Source organism: Zosterops lateralis, assembly GCF_965231275.1.
Source record: "Zosterops lateralis genome assembly, chromosome: 4".
Classification (NCBI taxonomy): domain Eukaryota; kingdom Metazoa; phylum Chordata; class Aves; order Passeriformes; family Zosteropidae; genus Zosterops; species Zosterops lateralis.
In genome coordinates this window covers 24,700,398-24,716,649 of record NC_139765.1, presented here as the reverse complement: position 1 = coordinate 24,716,649, position 16,252 = coordinate 24,700,398, and the positions used below count along the sequence as shown (strand labels likewise).

General features: G+C 40.1%; 1 protein-coding gene across 3 annotated transcripts in view; it reads left to right on the top strand.

Annotated features, from left to right (window-relative positions):
* Positions 1-15,687, top strand: part of RANGAP1 (Ran GTPase activating protein 1) — a 31,605-nt gene extending 15,918 nt beyond the window's left edge. For all 3 annotated transcript variants that reach the window (XM_083859228.1, XM_083859230.1, XM_083859229.1), the window contains exons 15-16: positions 747-868; positions 6,499-15,687. In XM_083859228.1, the coding sequence (XP_083715354.1) occupies positions 747-868; positions 6,499-6,568 (192 nt within the window). In that variant the 3' untranslated portion in view covers positions 6,569-15,687. The remainder of the gene's footprint in view (positions 1-746; positions 869-6,498) is intronic.
* Positions 15,688-16,252: the final 565 nt, after the last annotated feature.

Genomic DNA, 16,252 nt, shown 5'->3' with positions numbered 1-16,252 from the left:
GATGCCTAATTCATCACCAGTCTCCTACATGTGGAGAAGGTGCATACTCAATTTTCAGTCCTATGTAGCTGGAAGCATGTGAGCAATGGATATTCTTAATACTGTGAACTACAGGGTCAAACAGCAGGACCACAGGTCTATGTAGTGTCTCCAGAATGAAGTGCTTTCTTGAAAGGCCAATAGAGAAATAAATGAAAACAATGTAAGAGTTGGGACATGTAGGGTAGTATCATGTTAGGAGTAAGAATAAATTACGCATCATGTAAGCAAGGGTATGACTATTGGCTTTATCTTGTACATAACTGTGAGACCAGTTCTGGGAGCACTGTATCAGGTTCTGCAGGGAGCCTGTCAAACAGCTGGATGTGGTATAAAAATGAGCTACAGAATAATACAATAAAAATTGTTAAGGCAACTGAATTCTTTATGGACTGAAGTCCGGTGAATTCCTCAGGAGAACACTTTGGCACAGCCTCTGAGAAGATTTGGCTGTTACACTTGAAGGTTCACTTCTTTCCTTTCCCTATTAGTACTACTGTCAGTTGATAAGCACTAGAATGTTCCTGATGTTTCGGGTGCTGGGAGACTATGGAATTGGCCACCTATGTCTTGTACTTAATCTAATGACCAGCTTTCACTGCTGCAATGTGTGGGAGCACTTTGTTCAGCAGAGAATTCTTTGTGAATTACAGCGGGTTAGATCGAATCCCAATTGTCTGATGTCTGATTTCTTGTCCATTTCTCAGAGTGAAGAGAAGATCAAAACTGTTCCAAGCCTCTATGGTATTCTTATGACCTTGAACCATATGGTCCAGCAGGATTATTTCCCTAAATCCCTGGTCCCAGTTCTCTCAGCTTTTGTTACAAAGTGAGTATTGTGTTTGCCATGTAGTCTTCTCTGATGAAGCTTGTGAAACTGTTTTGAGGGTTAATAGCCACATGTAAGCTGTTGTGAAAGCCCACTTACCCTTATGATTCAGGATGGCTCGTGCAACGACACATAGGACTCTGGTTCTTCCAAGGGCTTATAGCAAAGTTTATTGAAAGACGGATTCTTTTTATACAGTGTTTTGGTACAATGAATATGATTGGTCATTTAGGGCAACACCTCTTGACCATCTTCTTACAGGTAAACAACAAGTTAGAAAAACACTAAGTGTCAGGAGGATATCTACAAGATTGTTTTGGGTTTTTTCTTATGACTTCCCAGGCCAGACTGAGAGAGTTCTGTACTTGGCTTTCCCACAGGCCTCAAGCTTCTGCCTGGAGCCTAAGAATCCATGTTCTGACCACTGTCAGTTCCCACATTCACTAAATGTCTGTTCTGAAATTGAGAATTAATAGCTTAATGGGCCTCTATTTTACCTTGTTTATTTCTGTATGTGAGGTTCAGAGTTAAAAAAATCCTAAAGAGGGAAAAGTAGGAAGTTGGCTTTGTAAGGAAGTGGCTCTGAAGGAGAGACTGCTAATGCCTGTCACAGAAGAATTGTTTTGAGCTTAAGGAAGCCTGGTTGGTTTCTGGCTGCTGCTTGAGTGAACTGTGGGTACACTGGATCTAACTATGCCCTCTAAATCATCCTTCAGAGTTAACAAGGTCAGGAGAGCTCTGCCAGAGTTGTCATGGTGTGTGACACTGGACCACCAGCACATGAAAACTGTAAAACACAAAGACTGAATTTGTTTTTAAATAGAACTGCCTACTGTGACAACAACAAAGTTAGTGATTTTTCTGAGAACTAAATGGGGAGCATAAGTACTGAAGAGGCTGCTTTTACTGACTGCCTGCACTTAATGTTGTCACTTCCACTGTAGGTATAGAATCAACCCCTGCCCCCACCAGCTTTAGCTTTTTTTAATGTGTTCAGTGGCTACAGAAACCATATCTCTACTGAATTAAGTCAGTATCAACTTCAGCATTGATGGGATTTAGGGGAAATAAAACCACCAGACAGATTTGCAATAGGATTGCATACTACTGTTCAACAGTCAGAGGCAAAACAGTCCAAAAATGTCACTTTAGGCGAAACATCAGAGGCCTGAAATCATTTGGAAGCTTGGTGGCTGGCTCAGTGTGGACCATGTGCTGTGTAGGGTGAGAGCAGCTTTTTAGCAGGTTCCAGAATGAGGCTTAAGTCTTCCTGAATTTCATGGTATGGGTTATCAGTAGCTGCTTAGGATTATTAGCTGCTGGTGAAAGGTGCTGGCATCATAGTTGTGGTCAGTATGAAACATGGACAGAAGGAATGCAGTCAAATATTGGCAGTTTGTCTTAGTTCTGCTGGGCTTGGAAGCTGGCCAGTTGTGGTAGGGGAAAAGAGTTTTTCCAAGCATTGGTGTGGCTGAAGCTGTCAAAACTGATATGTAGCAGCGGTTTGTGTCCATAAACACCAACCATGCTAAGGTCAGTTTTAGAAAATAAAATATCTTATTTACAATTGTGCAAATGCTAACTGCAGGCCCTTCTTGTGAAACTCTTTGCTTGCTGCCTCCTCTCTGTGTTGATGAGGTTAAGGCACTTACAAGCCAGTGACCATGTGCTTTACCAACTGAACAAATATGCCTCCAACTCAATCATTACAGGCTTAAGCCAGAAGTACCAGGACTTGCCATGTGAAATTACCCAGACATATCACTGGGTAATTTCTGTTGTTTCCTACACTGCTGCTTTGCTCTTGCTTATTGATCAAGCCCCAGCCCTCAAAATGGAATTTAAATTGCTGGAAGCTGAGAATACAGAAGAAAGACTTTGGTTCAGGGCCTTTGACTGTCCTAATTGTTTGTCAGGTGACAGTACTCAGAGTAGGATCTTAATTCTAAGTGTCCTAACAAATTTTGTTCAGGAAAGACACTTGTCTCCTGTCTTCTTGTATGTGTGCATGTAGGCTTTTCCCATAAAATGTTTTTAAGCTGTCAATGATGCTGTATGTGACAAAAAGTAAAATTTTGGTCTTCATGAATTCATCAGCAAAAATCCAATTGAATCCAGGGCCAACATTTCACTCTAAGAGCAAGAGGGGAGAGTCTCTTGGTGGAAGTATGAGACTGTTCATAGGTTCTGTAGAAGCTGAGTGAGAACTGAGAGCCTCTTTCAGTGGAAGGCAGATCTTCCTGCCTTCCTGTGGTATGTACTAGTGCTAATGCCAAGCCTCCACTGTCCCTGGTGCTATGAAATGTCTGGAGATTAAGTTTTCTGCTTTACAAGTCTGTTGCAAGTTGTGATTTTATAGGGAGACTTTTGCCCTGTGCTGCATAATAAAATCCACACTAGATACAAGCAGTTTCTCTCTGTTGTGTGAACGTACTCATTTCTTACAATGCTTTTCCTTAAGGGAACAAGGACAACAGCTCTTAAATCTGTATGGGTAAATGTAAACAGTTCAAGAACCCCACAGTCCAGTTAAAACAGCCTGTTGTGATTTAACCCCAGCTGCCACCTAAGCCCCACACAGCCCTCCTAGTGGGATGGGGAAGACTGAAAGTGACCAGACTTGGTGTTGATGTGAAGACAGGTTAATAGGTAAAACAAAAGCTATTTGCAAGCAAAGCAGAACAAGGAATTAATTTACCACTTCCACCATCTCCAGGAAAACTCCATCATAGCTAGCTTCTTCCTTCTGCTTTGTGTGATAAGCATGATGCTATGTTCTATGAAATATCTCTTTGGGCAGTTGGGATTAGCTGGCTGCGTCCTCTCTGGCTTCTTGTGCACCCCGGCCTACTTGCTGGTGGGGTGGGTTGAGAAACAAAATGCCTTGAAACCCTGCTCAGCAGTAATTGAAGCATCTTGTGTTATCAGCACTGCTTCCAACACAAATCCAAAACATAGCCCCTCCTGTGAAGAAAATTATCGCAGATAAAACCAACACACAGCTTCTTAATTAACCTCCATCCCTTGTATCTTCTTGGAATTCAGTCAGAGTAAAATTGCAATCCTAAAGTTAAACATCTACCTGGTTAACCTAGTACTATTCAGAGCTCATTTTGCCTCTGTTTCTGCAACAAATCTAATTCCACTCCGTCAAACCTATGATTCTTTCACTTGCAGAAAACTGGTATGCTTTTTTGTTGTATTTTCTATTTTTTTTCTCCTTTTGGTTTGCAGTTAGCGCTTTTGGAGCTGTAAAGTTCTTGTAACTGCCTAGGCCAGAGCTCTACTGTCTTTCACGGCACGGGGCTTCTGGAATACGCACTTACCTCTTTCATTTTGTGACAATTTGTTGTTGTAGGCAGTGTTCTCTATTGAATAATAATTACAGAATTATGGATACAGGCTGTAAACAGCATCCATCTTACTCTGCTTGCTGTCTAGCCTTGAGTTTTTTGGACACAAGAGGGTGCTGTGAATCCACATGTACTTTTCCATAATATTTTAGATGGAAACACTGAAAGTATGTGTGTGTCTGGCTGCTCACTTGTGACTTGCTGGAGGTAGCGGGCTTTGTGTTTGGTTGGTCTTTTGGATTTTCTTCTAACGTTGCTCTTTGCTGTTGAATTGCATCACATCACTTGTCTCTTTCAGCAGTCTGTAGCACAAAGTGGCAGGCAGGTAACTCCACAGCAAATCAGGAGGATTTCATTGCTAGAGGAGGCTTAGTGTTAAGAGAAGGGGCTGAGGGATCTTGTCTGCGATCAACATCAGCGGTCCAGGTTCTCTGTTTCCAAAAATGGGCAGCTGCCTGGATGGAACCAGCTCCCTCATTGCGAACAGGCCTGGGTCTTCCAAAGATGAGGGCTGAAATATGTTTCCCAGCCACTTTAAAGAACTCCAAGCTGTAATTCTGTGACACTGTGTGCTCAGTATGAGGCATTGAATGGCTCTTGGGAGGAATAAAAAGGGTTGAGTCTTCTCCAAGATGTGCTTCATTAAACTGCAGCAGCTGTGGGGAGATGTACCAAACAACCTCTGCAGCTATTGGTTGTGTGCTGTACCTGGAGGTGAACTCCTTGCTCCTTTCTAGGCACTCCACTCTTTATTTCAGCTCACCCTTCTTTCCCAAATTGAGTAGGCTTCACAGCTGTTCATTGTTAAAAGGTATTTTGCTGTGGTAAGGTGGGAGAGAGGTAAAATTAATGACTTCTATTCTCAGAATAGTGGAAAACATTGGATTAAAATTCTTTGGAGGAAGTTCCCTAATAGATGGATTGAGACTGGTAAAAGTTTCAGTGATGCTTAGCCAGTAATAAGTCTGCAGAAACTAATGTGCATTACTGGGAGGCAATGGAAACAATACAGAAATTTAGCCTCATCTTAACCATGCTGTAAGTGTATTTCCATGCTTTAATTTCAGGGAGCAGATTATTCTGTGTAAATCTGACTTAGCTATTGCAACCTCTGTCTTGGGCCCTTTCAGGTGATGTTCTGCATGTTCTGTGGGCTATTTGTCAGGGACCTGGAAAGGTGGCCTTGTTACCTTTTACCCAACCTGGAAATGAAACTCAAGATAATTTTAGTAAGGAGGTTATATAAAAGAGGATCTTTATTTGAAGGCCTCCAGAGGCAGTTATGGAAAGATGTCCACAAAAGCCTACCCCCCCAGGGGTGAGTACATTTTATAGGTTTTAGGAAATTAACATAATAGATAAAAAGCACCAATTAGGAGGACAAGTGGTGATACAATTCCTCCCCCAGGTCAAGCCCCTTCTCTGGAGCCCTCCTTCAGCACTAGTTGTACTTTGTCCATGAAAATGTATCTCAAAGAGTTGTTCTCAGCCCTGATTCCCAGGAAGACCCAAGACAGCATGTACCCTTATACCTCCTGGAGCTTGGAGCTCTGGAATTTGTCTTCAGTTTTGTCTTTCTGCTTAAGGAAAGGCCATGGAAAAGTACTGGGAAAACTAGTCACTAATACAATAGACTACAGAGCTGCAAATACATCTGTAAAGAATACAGAGAATGTGGGGAAGGAAGGCAAAACCTAAACAGCATCAGCCCAGCAAAGCCAGTCAGATGTTACTTGACCTCAGGCAAGAGTACAGGAAGTTATGCTGCATTTTTTAAAGACTTTAAAAGTCCCAAGACCAAAGTCACCATCAGATTATAGATAGCAGGTGACTTGGTGAGAAAAGATTTGAGTGCTTGCAGGATCATCTCCTGTGTTTTGGGGCTCTAAACAGTGAAACGTTATGGAAAAGCCCATTGCCAGAAGAGAGGAAAGGGGGTTTCTACCTCCATCATTATACCCAAAATGAGACATGGAGCTGCAGAGATAAGTCAGTAGCAGATTGTTTATAGTGATGGAAATAAGTGTTCTGATTCTAAGCCACTGTCTTCCTTACTTGGACTCTCAGGAGAGAGAATTTTCCACAGCAAACTCTCAATGAGAAGCAGTGATCTGGGCAGCAGTGATGGAATGGTTTTGGAAGAGATAACTGAGGGCAAAATTTGTCGTTTTGGGGGCATACACACCCAATGCAGTGGAAATAGTGTTTATTTGCTCAGTCAAAGGCTGACACAAAGCCATTCAGTATTTTAAATCTCTCTCTCCCTTCTTTTCACAGACCCAACCGTGCTCTTGACTCCTGTTCATTTGCTCGCCACATGCTCTTACAGACCCTCCACCAGCTGTAAGACACAAGAGATGTGCCCTTCTTTCTCATAGGACTGTCATCAGCAGAGACCTCAGAGCTGCACAGTGGGAGAGGATCCCAGAGCCCATACAGACATATGCTGTCCTTTTTTTTTTTTTTTTCCTTGTAGGAAGTCTGTCCTTCCTTCTGCTTTCATAAACAAATCCTGCTGAATTGTCTTCCTACTCCTCTTGAAGTGATTCTCTGGTCTGTAGGGCAGGTGGTTACGCTAAAGTAAGTCTGTACTGCTGTGAACTCAGCATGAATTGAAGAGTTCTCCATTTTGGTTGCATTAGCAAGGGTGCCAAGACTAACACTGGGCCCAGAAGAGCTTTCATCTGGATCAATCCATTTGGGCATTTTATTTTATTGGACTTCGACTCCTGCCTTACAGCATTTAGCACTGTGCCAGAGGGAGGCTGTGCTGCTGCCACTGCCCTGCTTCTATGGGCCAGGGGGTGCTGCTTATGGATCAGAGGGGTGAAGTGTGATTCCTTTTGGTTCTTCTTTAAGTCTGCTGTCAAAGGCAGTGTGTAGCTAATTTTTATTTTAATATACTCTTCCCTTCTGCGTGGCTTGGAATATTTGTGTAGTATGGCTGATCCTTGTGGCCTTTGCTTAAGGGAGGGAGAATATTTTCTTGTAATTTTTTTTTTTTTTTGCATTGCCTATGTTGTTTATTCTTCCTGCCCTATTCATTCTCACTCTAATCAAATAGGCTTGGTTTGGAAATTAATACAATCCATGAAATCTTTGTGGAATCCCTTTCTCTTCCCTTTGACAAAACAGTGGGCCTGCGTGCACTGTTCATGTGTTTGAAAGCCAAGCACGCGTAAGAATATGGAGAGACAAGGCTGTGCTTTTCTCTTGCACTGAACAAGTAGCAGCAGGTGCCCTTAAATCTGTCTGGAAGATTGACTACGTGCCCATGCCTTCAAACCACCATGGTATTCCTCCATACAACTTAAAAATGTTTGTTGATTGCCTGAAATGTTATGTAAGTTAAAATTAACTCCAGAGCCTTATCATGACTTACAACACCTACACTTGGATTTGGAAGCCTGTTTTGCAGCTTTGTGTGATTGCAGAGTCTGCAGTGGAACACAAAATGGGACTGGGAATGGAGCCTGGTTTGTGTGAGGAGAGAGGCACTAGTAAAGTGAGAGGGAGCCAAGCTATTAAGTCACAAACCTTGTCTCCGCAGCACCCCATCTCTTTTCTTGGTGGTCTCCTGATCCTGTCCAAAACAGGAGCATGGCAGAGGAGCAGGTTTCCCTCCAGGCATCTTCAAATTCCTAGCACAGTCTAAAAATAGGAAAAGCAGTGCCAACGTTTAGGAGCACTATCCTGCTACTCAGCTGTAAGTAGCGTGAGGGAACATTAAACTCGTTACTGTCCCACATTCCCACGATGAGGTAAATTTAAGTACTTCATCTCATTGGCTAAAAAACCAGGCTGGAATTCACATGAATATTCACAGGAACCTGTGAGCTTTCCCTAAGAATGGCTGGACTAAAAACTCCATCACAAGGCTTTCTGGTGTGACTCATGCACTGCCAAGATTTGGCCAGCCCATGTCTTGCTGGATTTCCATCTGGAAAGCTGTGGCTTGATGCTCTGGCCATTTGAATGCTGATTTTTTTTTTTTTTTCTCCCCCTATTATCAAATTGCATGGAGTAGTTCTTGAATTTTGCAGTTGTGAGAAAATAAATGTAATCAAAGGGCCAGATCGGTTAGGCACAGCTCTATGGACTTGCTTGAACTGCTTTTATGAGTATTCATAAAGGCCAGATGGTTAGACTTGTGAGAGCAACATGACATTTAGGGCTTTGGCCAGATTCCAAACTAGTGTGGTCAATCTTGCTTTTCTTCAGAATTTGGGGCTTATTAGCTTATATCTGCTTGCCTTTTGTAAATATGTAAAATAATCTTTTTAAATGTGGCCTACTTAGCAAATCAGAACACTTGGCTTGCCAGAATGTGTCTGTGCTTTGCTCTTACAGCACAGTGGTTTTGTATGGAGTCCTCTGTCAGTGATTTTGCGCATCTACAACAGTGTACTGTGGTTGTGGGTGCAAAGCTCACAAGCAGGTGAGGAAAATTGAAGCTCCATCTCAAGATTCTGAGACTGCAGATGAAGATTTTTCTCCAGACAGAAGTAGGGAGGTGTTAGGATGTTGTGACATATTCTATAGGACAGCAGCACCTCTCCTATGGGCCTAATTCTTGAAGATGAAAACAAAATAATTTTAGATTAATTTGGCTTGTTAGAACTGTTGGCAGAGTGCGCCTCACTCTTCCAGAATTTCATTCACCTTCCTGAGGAAAGAAGCCTTTGGGTCCAGCAGCTGACAGGAAACACAACTAATGATGATTATTTTTATAGTCTAGAAGTACTTTCTCTTCCCTTCATTTGGGAATACTTGCGTGCTCTGTCTGTGTCCCTGGGTTCAGCTGAACACCAGCTAAACTGCATCACTCAGTTATTTCATTAGTCTTTTAGAAAGGGCAAAACAAGCAAGAGAGCAAGGCTGAAGTAAGAAGGCCTTAATTTCAGAGGTGGAAAAAGGGTTTCTCTCTGCTCTGAGATAGATTAATTTGAAAGTCAGGTTTTCCAGCTCTAAGAAAAACAAGAAAAAATATTTAATATTCCTGACTGTGGGATGAGCAGGAGCAGAAGAAAAAAAATTAAGGGTAGAGTTCTTTAAGCTAAATAATACCTTTGGAGGAAAGTTTGTTTAAAACATCATCTCTGACTTCTTGCAAGCCTATGACACTAACAGAGGTTCTGAGTCTTAAAATACATCAAATGCTGAAGAAAAAGCATAAATGGGAAATCCAATTTCATCAAACTTTCCAAAATCATGCTCTCAGTAAATTATCAGTCTTTTCATTAAATCACAGAATCCCAGAATTGTTTGGGTGGAGGGGATATTAAGGCTTACCTCATTCCCCTCATGGGCAGTGACACCTTCCACTACCCCAGGCTGCTCCAAGCCCTGTCCAGCCTGGCCTTGCACTTCCAGGGATCCAGGGGCAGCCACAGCTTCTCTGGGCAACCTATGCCATACCCTTACAACCCTCACAGGGAAGAATTTTTTGTCTTCAAGAAAAATCACCCAGCTGATGAAAGCTTTTCACAATTCCCCTTTTTAAAGCATTAGGGAAAAGCTCCCCTAGGCAATTAGGCATTTCTTCTTAAAAATTCATCAATTTATACTTTCTGAGTGAATGTAGGATCTGTGGCAATGCCACACTTCTTTTCACAAAGGACTTATTTATGTGACCCCCTCCCCAAAATAAAATAGAAAATTAGATAAGAAAAATATGGAGTTATAAATCATGGTTATTCTACCTTAAATTTATATCCACAAGCTATGAAATAATAAACTTGAACATTGTCCTTTATTCACCAACCCCCAAAAAGTTATATACCATTAGTAGCCTTCAAATCCCATCTCAGAATTCTGCTGGGAGGAATACTCATTCTTCAGAGGTCTGCTGCAATCCAGAACTGTCCACATGGTGTGACTTAGCTTTTAAAAGTAACAACAACCTGGTTTTGTCTGTCTTCAGAGAAGATCTTTCTTGGGGGGTTGTGGTGTTGATAGTATTTGAATATTTCTGAAGGGTGGCAGTGATAGTTTTTTTTTAATATTGATTGTAGATGGTGATTCTCATTTTTTCTGAAGAAAATCCCCCATATTCTAGATCTCCCATTTAGATCTCAAAGCGCTGAACAAAAGTGGATTCCACTTTGGTTTAGACCTCGCTTTGCCTGTTGCTTTCATGGAACATAAAATGTTTCTGGGTTTAGGTTCTACTAACTCCTTCCAGAGCTGATTTATGTAAATAACTTGTATCTCTCCTTCCCTGGCTTTGCTGGCTGCCTCTGTTCTGCTGTTGGTTTTAACTCAAGCTGTTAACTCTTCAATTCAAGAGCCTGTTTGAGGGTCAGTTGAGCTCCCAATAAACACAATCACACTTAAACTTGGCCTCTTAGCGCTCCTGTAATCTGGGGATAAAGGGGAGTAGAGTTCTAATTTGGGACTTTGGATTCTTAAAATTGCTGATACATACTCCCCAGATACAACATCCTGAAAGGCTGGGTTTATGAGCATGAGTTCTCTTTGCTCTTTGCATTTGTTTGGATTGAAATTTGTTCCTTGCATTTGTCAGGCCTTAGAAAAAGCCAGATAAATTCCTAAAGTGGGCACTGTAATTGTGGTCAAAATCAGCTCCTCTGATCTTAAGCAGATGAGATTTGTGTTTTTTCCAAGCTCAGCTAAACCTGTTCAATAACTGCTGTCACACGCTGCTACTCCAATAGGCTCTGGGAATGCAGATTGCTCACATCTTCTGGTGGGATAGTAAAGGCCAAAAATGACAGTGGCTCCATCCCCTGAGGCATATTCAAGTCTGGATCCCTCTGACACCCAATGGTCTAATTCCGCTGCTTATGCAAAATGTCTGTGAAAGTCAACACACTTTTGCCCATCATGAAATTTATCCTGCATTTTTCCAAAATGTGATTATTTATCAAAGTGTGCTGTCCTCATGTTGGATTTTTTGAGCTTCTGTGCCTAAGTCATGAAATATGTGGAGTTTATTTTAGTGAAAGGAATAGTTATAGTGTATAGTGAAAGCATTTGGCTTCCGACTGCTGGTTCTCATTCTGCCAGTTCAGTCATGAGGTGGTTGAGGGTTATTTATAGCTCTTAGACATTCTTTAGGGATGAACACATCCACTGAGAAAACAAACAGCCGTGGTGCTCGTGGGTAATTTATAGCAATTTTTAAATTAGAAAAAACCTGTGATCTCATACTACATGCCGAAAACACTGCACACCAATGGAATTTGGTTGGGATGCTGACATACTCTGAGGAAACCGAGATCCACAGCATTCAGGTACCCCTGAGCTGGGAAAGGCTCAATTATGTGTCTTAAGGAATTACATAACTTTTCCTTCTCTCATCCTCTAATAGCACAGACAGAGTGTCAAAAAAAATTTTTTTTTTTTGCAGTACATTCCACTTGTTCTTCAGTTCAATTAAAATAATTAATTTCACCAGAGTTGGAATACATAATTTCACAGGAAGCAGAAACTCAAGTCTTTCAGCAACATGTTTCTAAATTTTAAATAATAGATCTAAATTAGAAGGGTTATATATCTATATCTCACACTTCATTACCTGTAATTTAAGTGCACATTTACATCACTCTGAGTGCACAGTGAAATCCAGCCTGGGTGTGATGTCACTACAAGACAGAAAACCCATCACCTCTCCTATGAAGTTGTGTGTCTGCTGAGATGTTTCCTGGGTTCAGTACGTGTCTACTAATTTTAAATAAACCTTTTCTCACATAAAACTGAATCTTACCACTGTAGGTTACAGACAATGGCAGTGCACCTCTGTGAGCAGCCTGTCTGGCTCTAAATATGTACTGCTGTGCCATGCAAGAGCAGGCATAGATTTGCAGGAGAGGCAAAGGAAATACCTTTATGACCTCATGCTATCCATTTACACTCTGAGCCATTAAAATAATTGCTTCTTATAAAAGTTATCTTTGCTAGCAGAGGAGTATGTGGCAAATGCTACCTCTGACAATCGTTGTGTTTAGGATTAGACTCAAAACACACATATTATTTAAACTTAACTTTCCTTGACTCCTACTGAATGATTTGTCCCCAAAAGAAAACATCTGACTCTCCATAAAACTGCAGGCAATGGCAAAATTCCTGTCAAGCACTGGAGGTCCAGCTTGCTCCTCATGTTAATTGTAAATTACTCTGGAACCTGCTATGCAAAAATGAGATTTTGTTTCACCTGTGGCCCACCAGTGAATTTGGAACAAGAGTCTATTGTCAGTAGATCAGATTTATTGCACAGTGTTCTTTCCATCAATGGATAAATTTAGGGGATCTATAAATCAAAAAAATTGACAAGACTCCACTGTGTCCAAATATTCAACATCTAAACAACTGCCTTTGTGTTTGTCAGTTGCAGTTATAGAGTAACTTACAGTTGACTGTAAGGTATTTTCTGTGAGTGTTAAGGGGCTTACTGAAGGAAAATGAAGAGCAATGGAAGGGCAGAATGAAGGACAGATGAATTTCATAAAGCCGTGGTTCAGCTCATGCACACGTATTTAGGTTATCTTTCAATGGAAATGAAGTTACAGGAGGGGGATGATTCAGAACAGATGTCACTCTGATGTGGCAGTAAGGATGGGAGTCCCTGATCAAGGAAGCAGGAATTGCTCCCAGGTCCTGCAGTTTAAATTAGAATAAAATATATCTTGCTGTAGCAGTTAAGACAGCAAACTCCACCAGTTCATTCAGTTAAATCCACTTTTGCTCAAGCACTCGAGGCTAATGTAATTCAGAGTGTGTGTCATTCTATTTCTCAATCATTTAATTTCACTTAACCACATTTTGCTAGTCAGTATTTGTTTTTGCAAACATAGTGATGAAATTTCTTGGCTACATAAGCATGTGCCTGGCTTGGTCAGATTTCAGTTGTTCAGAACATCTCCTGTCTGTTATACTAATAATTCAAATTTTTTAAAAAAATTGTTCTGGTATCAATTCACAAATCTCTAAATTGGGGCTTGGCTAAGAAGATAAGAGACTATTTACCCAATTCAATATTTCTGCCAGTATCTTGCTAATAGTTTTGTTTGATTTTTTAGGTTGTTGTCATTGGGAAACTGTTGTTCATATTTCCATTCAATTTGTATCTTCTGCTGTAGGACAATATAAATTTAATCTATTTTTATATTGTGATGACAGTGACATCACATACTTATTGCACTGACAATTGATACTTAGAATATATTTCCTGGCTAGTTTTTAAGCTGGCATTGTCCTTCAGTGCTGTTGGAAATATCTTTATAACCAAAGAATTCTCAGATTCAGAGAAAGTTGCTTTCAGTACAAAATCCAATTACCCCCTAAATTTTATTTTAGGAGACATGAAATCTTACGTGGCTTTTATCTTTGGGTTTCAAATTTTTTTTCATCATTCTTTAATTATATGTTTTTAAAATTCCCTTCACTTTTTTTACAAATAACCACAGACTCACGAAAACTCATAAATTCTACATTTGTCTCAGCTATTTCAATGTTGCAAAATGCTGTATAAAATACAGCACTCTAAAAACCTTGATAAGGAACTTAAATATTTTTAAACCATGTTGCAGAGGACAGAACATTTTATTCTCTGTTCTTCATACAGCTTAATCACCTTTTAATCCATAACAGCATCCCACCTCACAATTAAAAATTCTTCAACTACGTCAAGGGAAAATGTCCATATGATCAAAATTCTGGATATTTAAAATTAATAGCATTATGTTTACGGAAATTTATCCAGAAATAGATGCTGACTTCTCAGAAGGAAATCTGTATTAAAAAGGAAGAAGCTTTGCTGATATATTTATGTAGTGATATAATTTTAATATATTATCAGTCTGAAAATGCCACGATACTTAAGAACATGTTTGAAAAGAGGGATGTGCTTCAACATGATCACCTCAATATTAAGATTGATTAATTATTTGATATGGCTGAATGTGACACAGTGGAAATCAAAATGGCAATAATTTGTAGGACTGTCTGACATGTCAGTGGCAAAAGGAAGATTTTTAACCAGGTGGGAAGAAGTGAGAGGTAGTCTCTAGTTTTCATCTAAATACTTTTGCAGTGGGTACTGCAGCTGGTTGCTCATGATTTTGGTCCTCCACCTTCCTCCCTCCAGCTCTGCAGCTGTTTTATTTATTCTTTCCTAAGGAGGTACTTAAATGTAGCCAGACTTGGAACAGGGACTGAACATAATTTCAGCTTGGTTTCAATTTTTGGCAGCTGAACCTGAAGACTTCTGGTAACCCTGAAAAATTTATATGCAAAGGAGGTTACTAAAGTCAATTGGGAAACAGCCCCTTTTCCCAACACACAGAGTAGAATAATGAATAACATGGACACAGCTACTAGTGATGTCAATTGTTGTCACTGCATCAAAGTTGATGAGACAGTTATTCAAATTTATGATCTGAACTCTTATTCCTCTCCATTTCCCATAAGTAGATGTATTAAAAGTCTTATTAGAGAACATGGAATTTAAAAAAGGAATGACATGTGCCCATGGAATTGACTGAAGCATATTGAAGGAACTCCATTTGTTATTAAAATTTAATTGGAGAGATAAGATGCCAGCAAACTGACTGGAAAAATGTAATTTTATTTCTCCCCAGAAATATTATTAAATACTAACAGCATAACAATCTATGTGGTTGATTCCTAAAGGATACTTTCCTTGCTCTGCCTCTCTATAGCTCCTTCCATTCCAAGGTACTGCATATTTCTTTTATTTATTTTCCTTTTATACCATAAAACTCCTGTCACTCACTATATTTTGTTAAGATACAGAACAGCGCACTCAGCAATTGTTCTGCATTCACACCTTGCATTTGAGAAGAGGAAAAAAAACTGCACTACAAAGTGCAGCTGAGGACAGGCAATATAATCTGTCTTACTTGTAAGGAAAATAACTGTCACTATTAATGAAGTCAACTGCACTTCATCCTAAGCAAAGGTGGCAGAGGTCAAGTGCTTTTAAGGGAGACAGAAATGAAACTGGATAGATTTTAATTGTGAACACATGAAGAGGTTAAAAAAGAATTTTTCCCTCTAGTTTTAAAAAATGTTTAGCCTGGAAAATACAATAGACTCAAGATTGCCTGTCCCAGGGAGTGCCACCCTGATGGCTTATATGTCCCTGCATCATTAGGATGTCATTGTATGTGGAAGGGGCTGACAGCTGGCCTGTGAGTCTGAAGTGTAAGTTAGCTAAAGAAGAAGCTGATAAGATCTGTGTGTACCTCTGAAAGGAATTTTACCAAGGCCGTTGACATGGAGACTGAGAAGAAAGAAAAGCAGAAGAAACCTTCCGCTGGAGAAAGTATTTTTAGAACAGTTTTGTGAATGTTAGCTGAAAACAGTGGTGGAGACTGCTCTGTACCAATGAACACTTAATTTATTGTAACCAATGATCAAGTATAAATTACGTTGAGGAATGTATAAAAGCCTGCCACCATAATAAACAAAAGCCTTTCTGAACTTTTGCTGTGTCCCTCTGTGTGTCATGGCTCCCTCAACAGTGACAATTGCATATAAGAGTATTTCAGTCTAAACTTCAAAACCGAGGAGATTGGCATCATCCTCATATAATTTATATCTAAAACATCTCCCCTTTATCTAAAGCAAAATCTTACACACCTTTTTCATTTTCTACTGAGCAGTTACCAAGAAATAATTGGTTATATTGATGTAAGGGACTAATAGTGATGTTTTTATAGAGAGCTTCTTACTGATTGTTGCCTGTTTCCTGAAACCACTGACATTTGCAGGTGAAAATACAACGTGTACAAATGATGCAAATTGATGTAGCTCTCAGAACCTCTGGAAAGTTGCTGGAGCCTGAATTAGTGCCAAAGTACCCAGGTACCTTGGAAGTGAGGCCCAGAATTGCTCTGTTCTCCTTTCCCATACAATTATCTTATAATTCTTTATAGGAATTTTCCTTCTTATAAAATTCTTTGTTTCATCCTTGAGCAAAGAATGCTCTGTAACTTCTTTATGTTTGGAGCACCTTCCATCCATCTTGCTCTGAGTTGCAGCTACG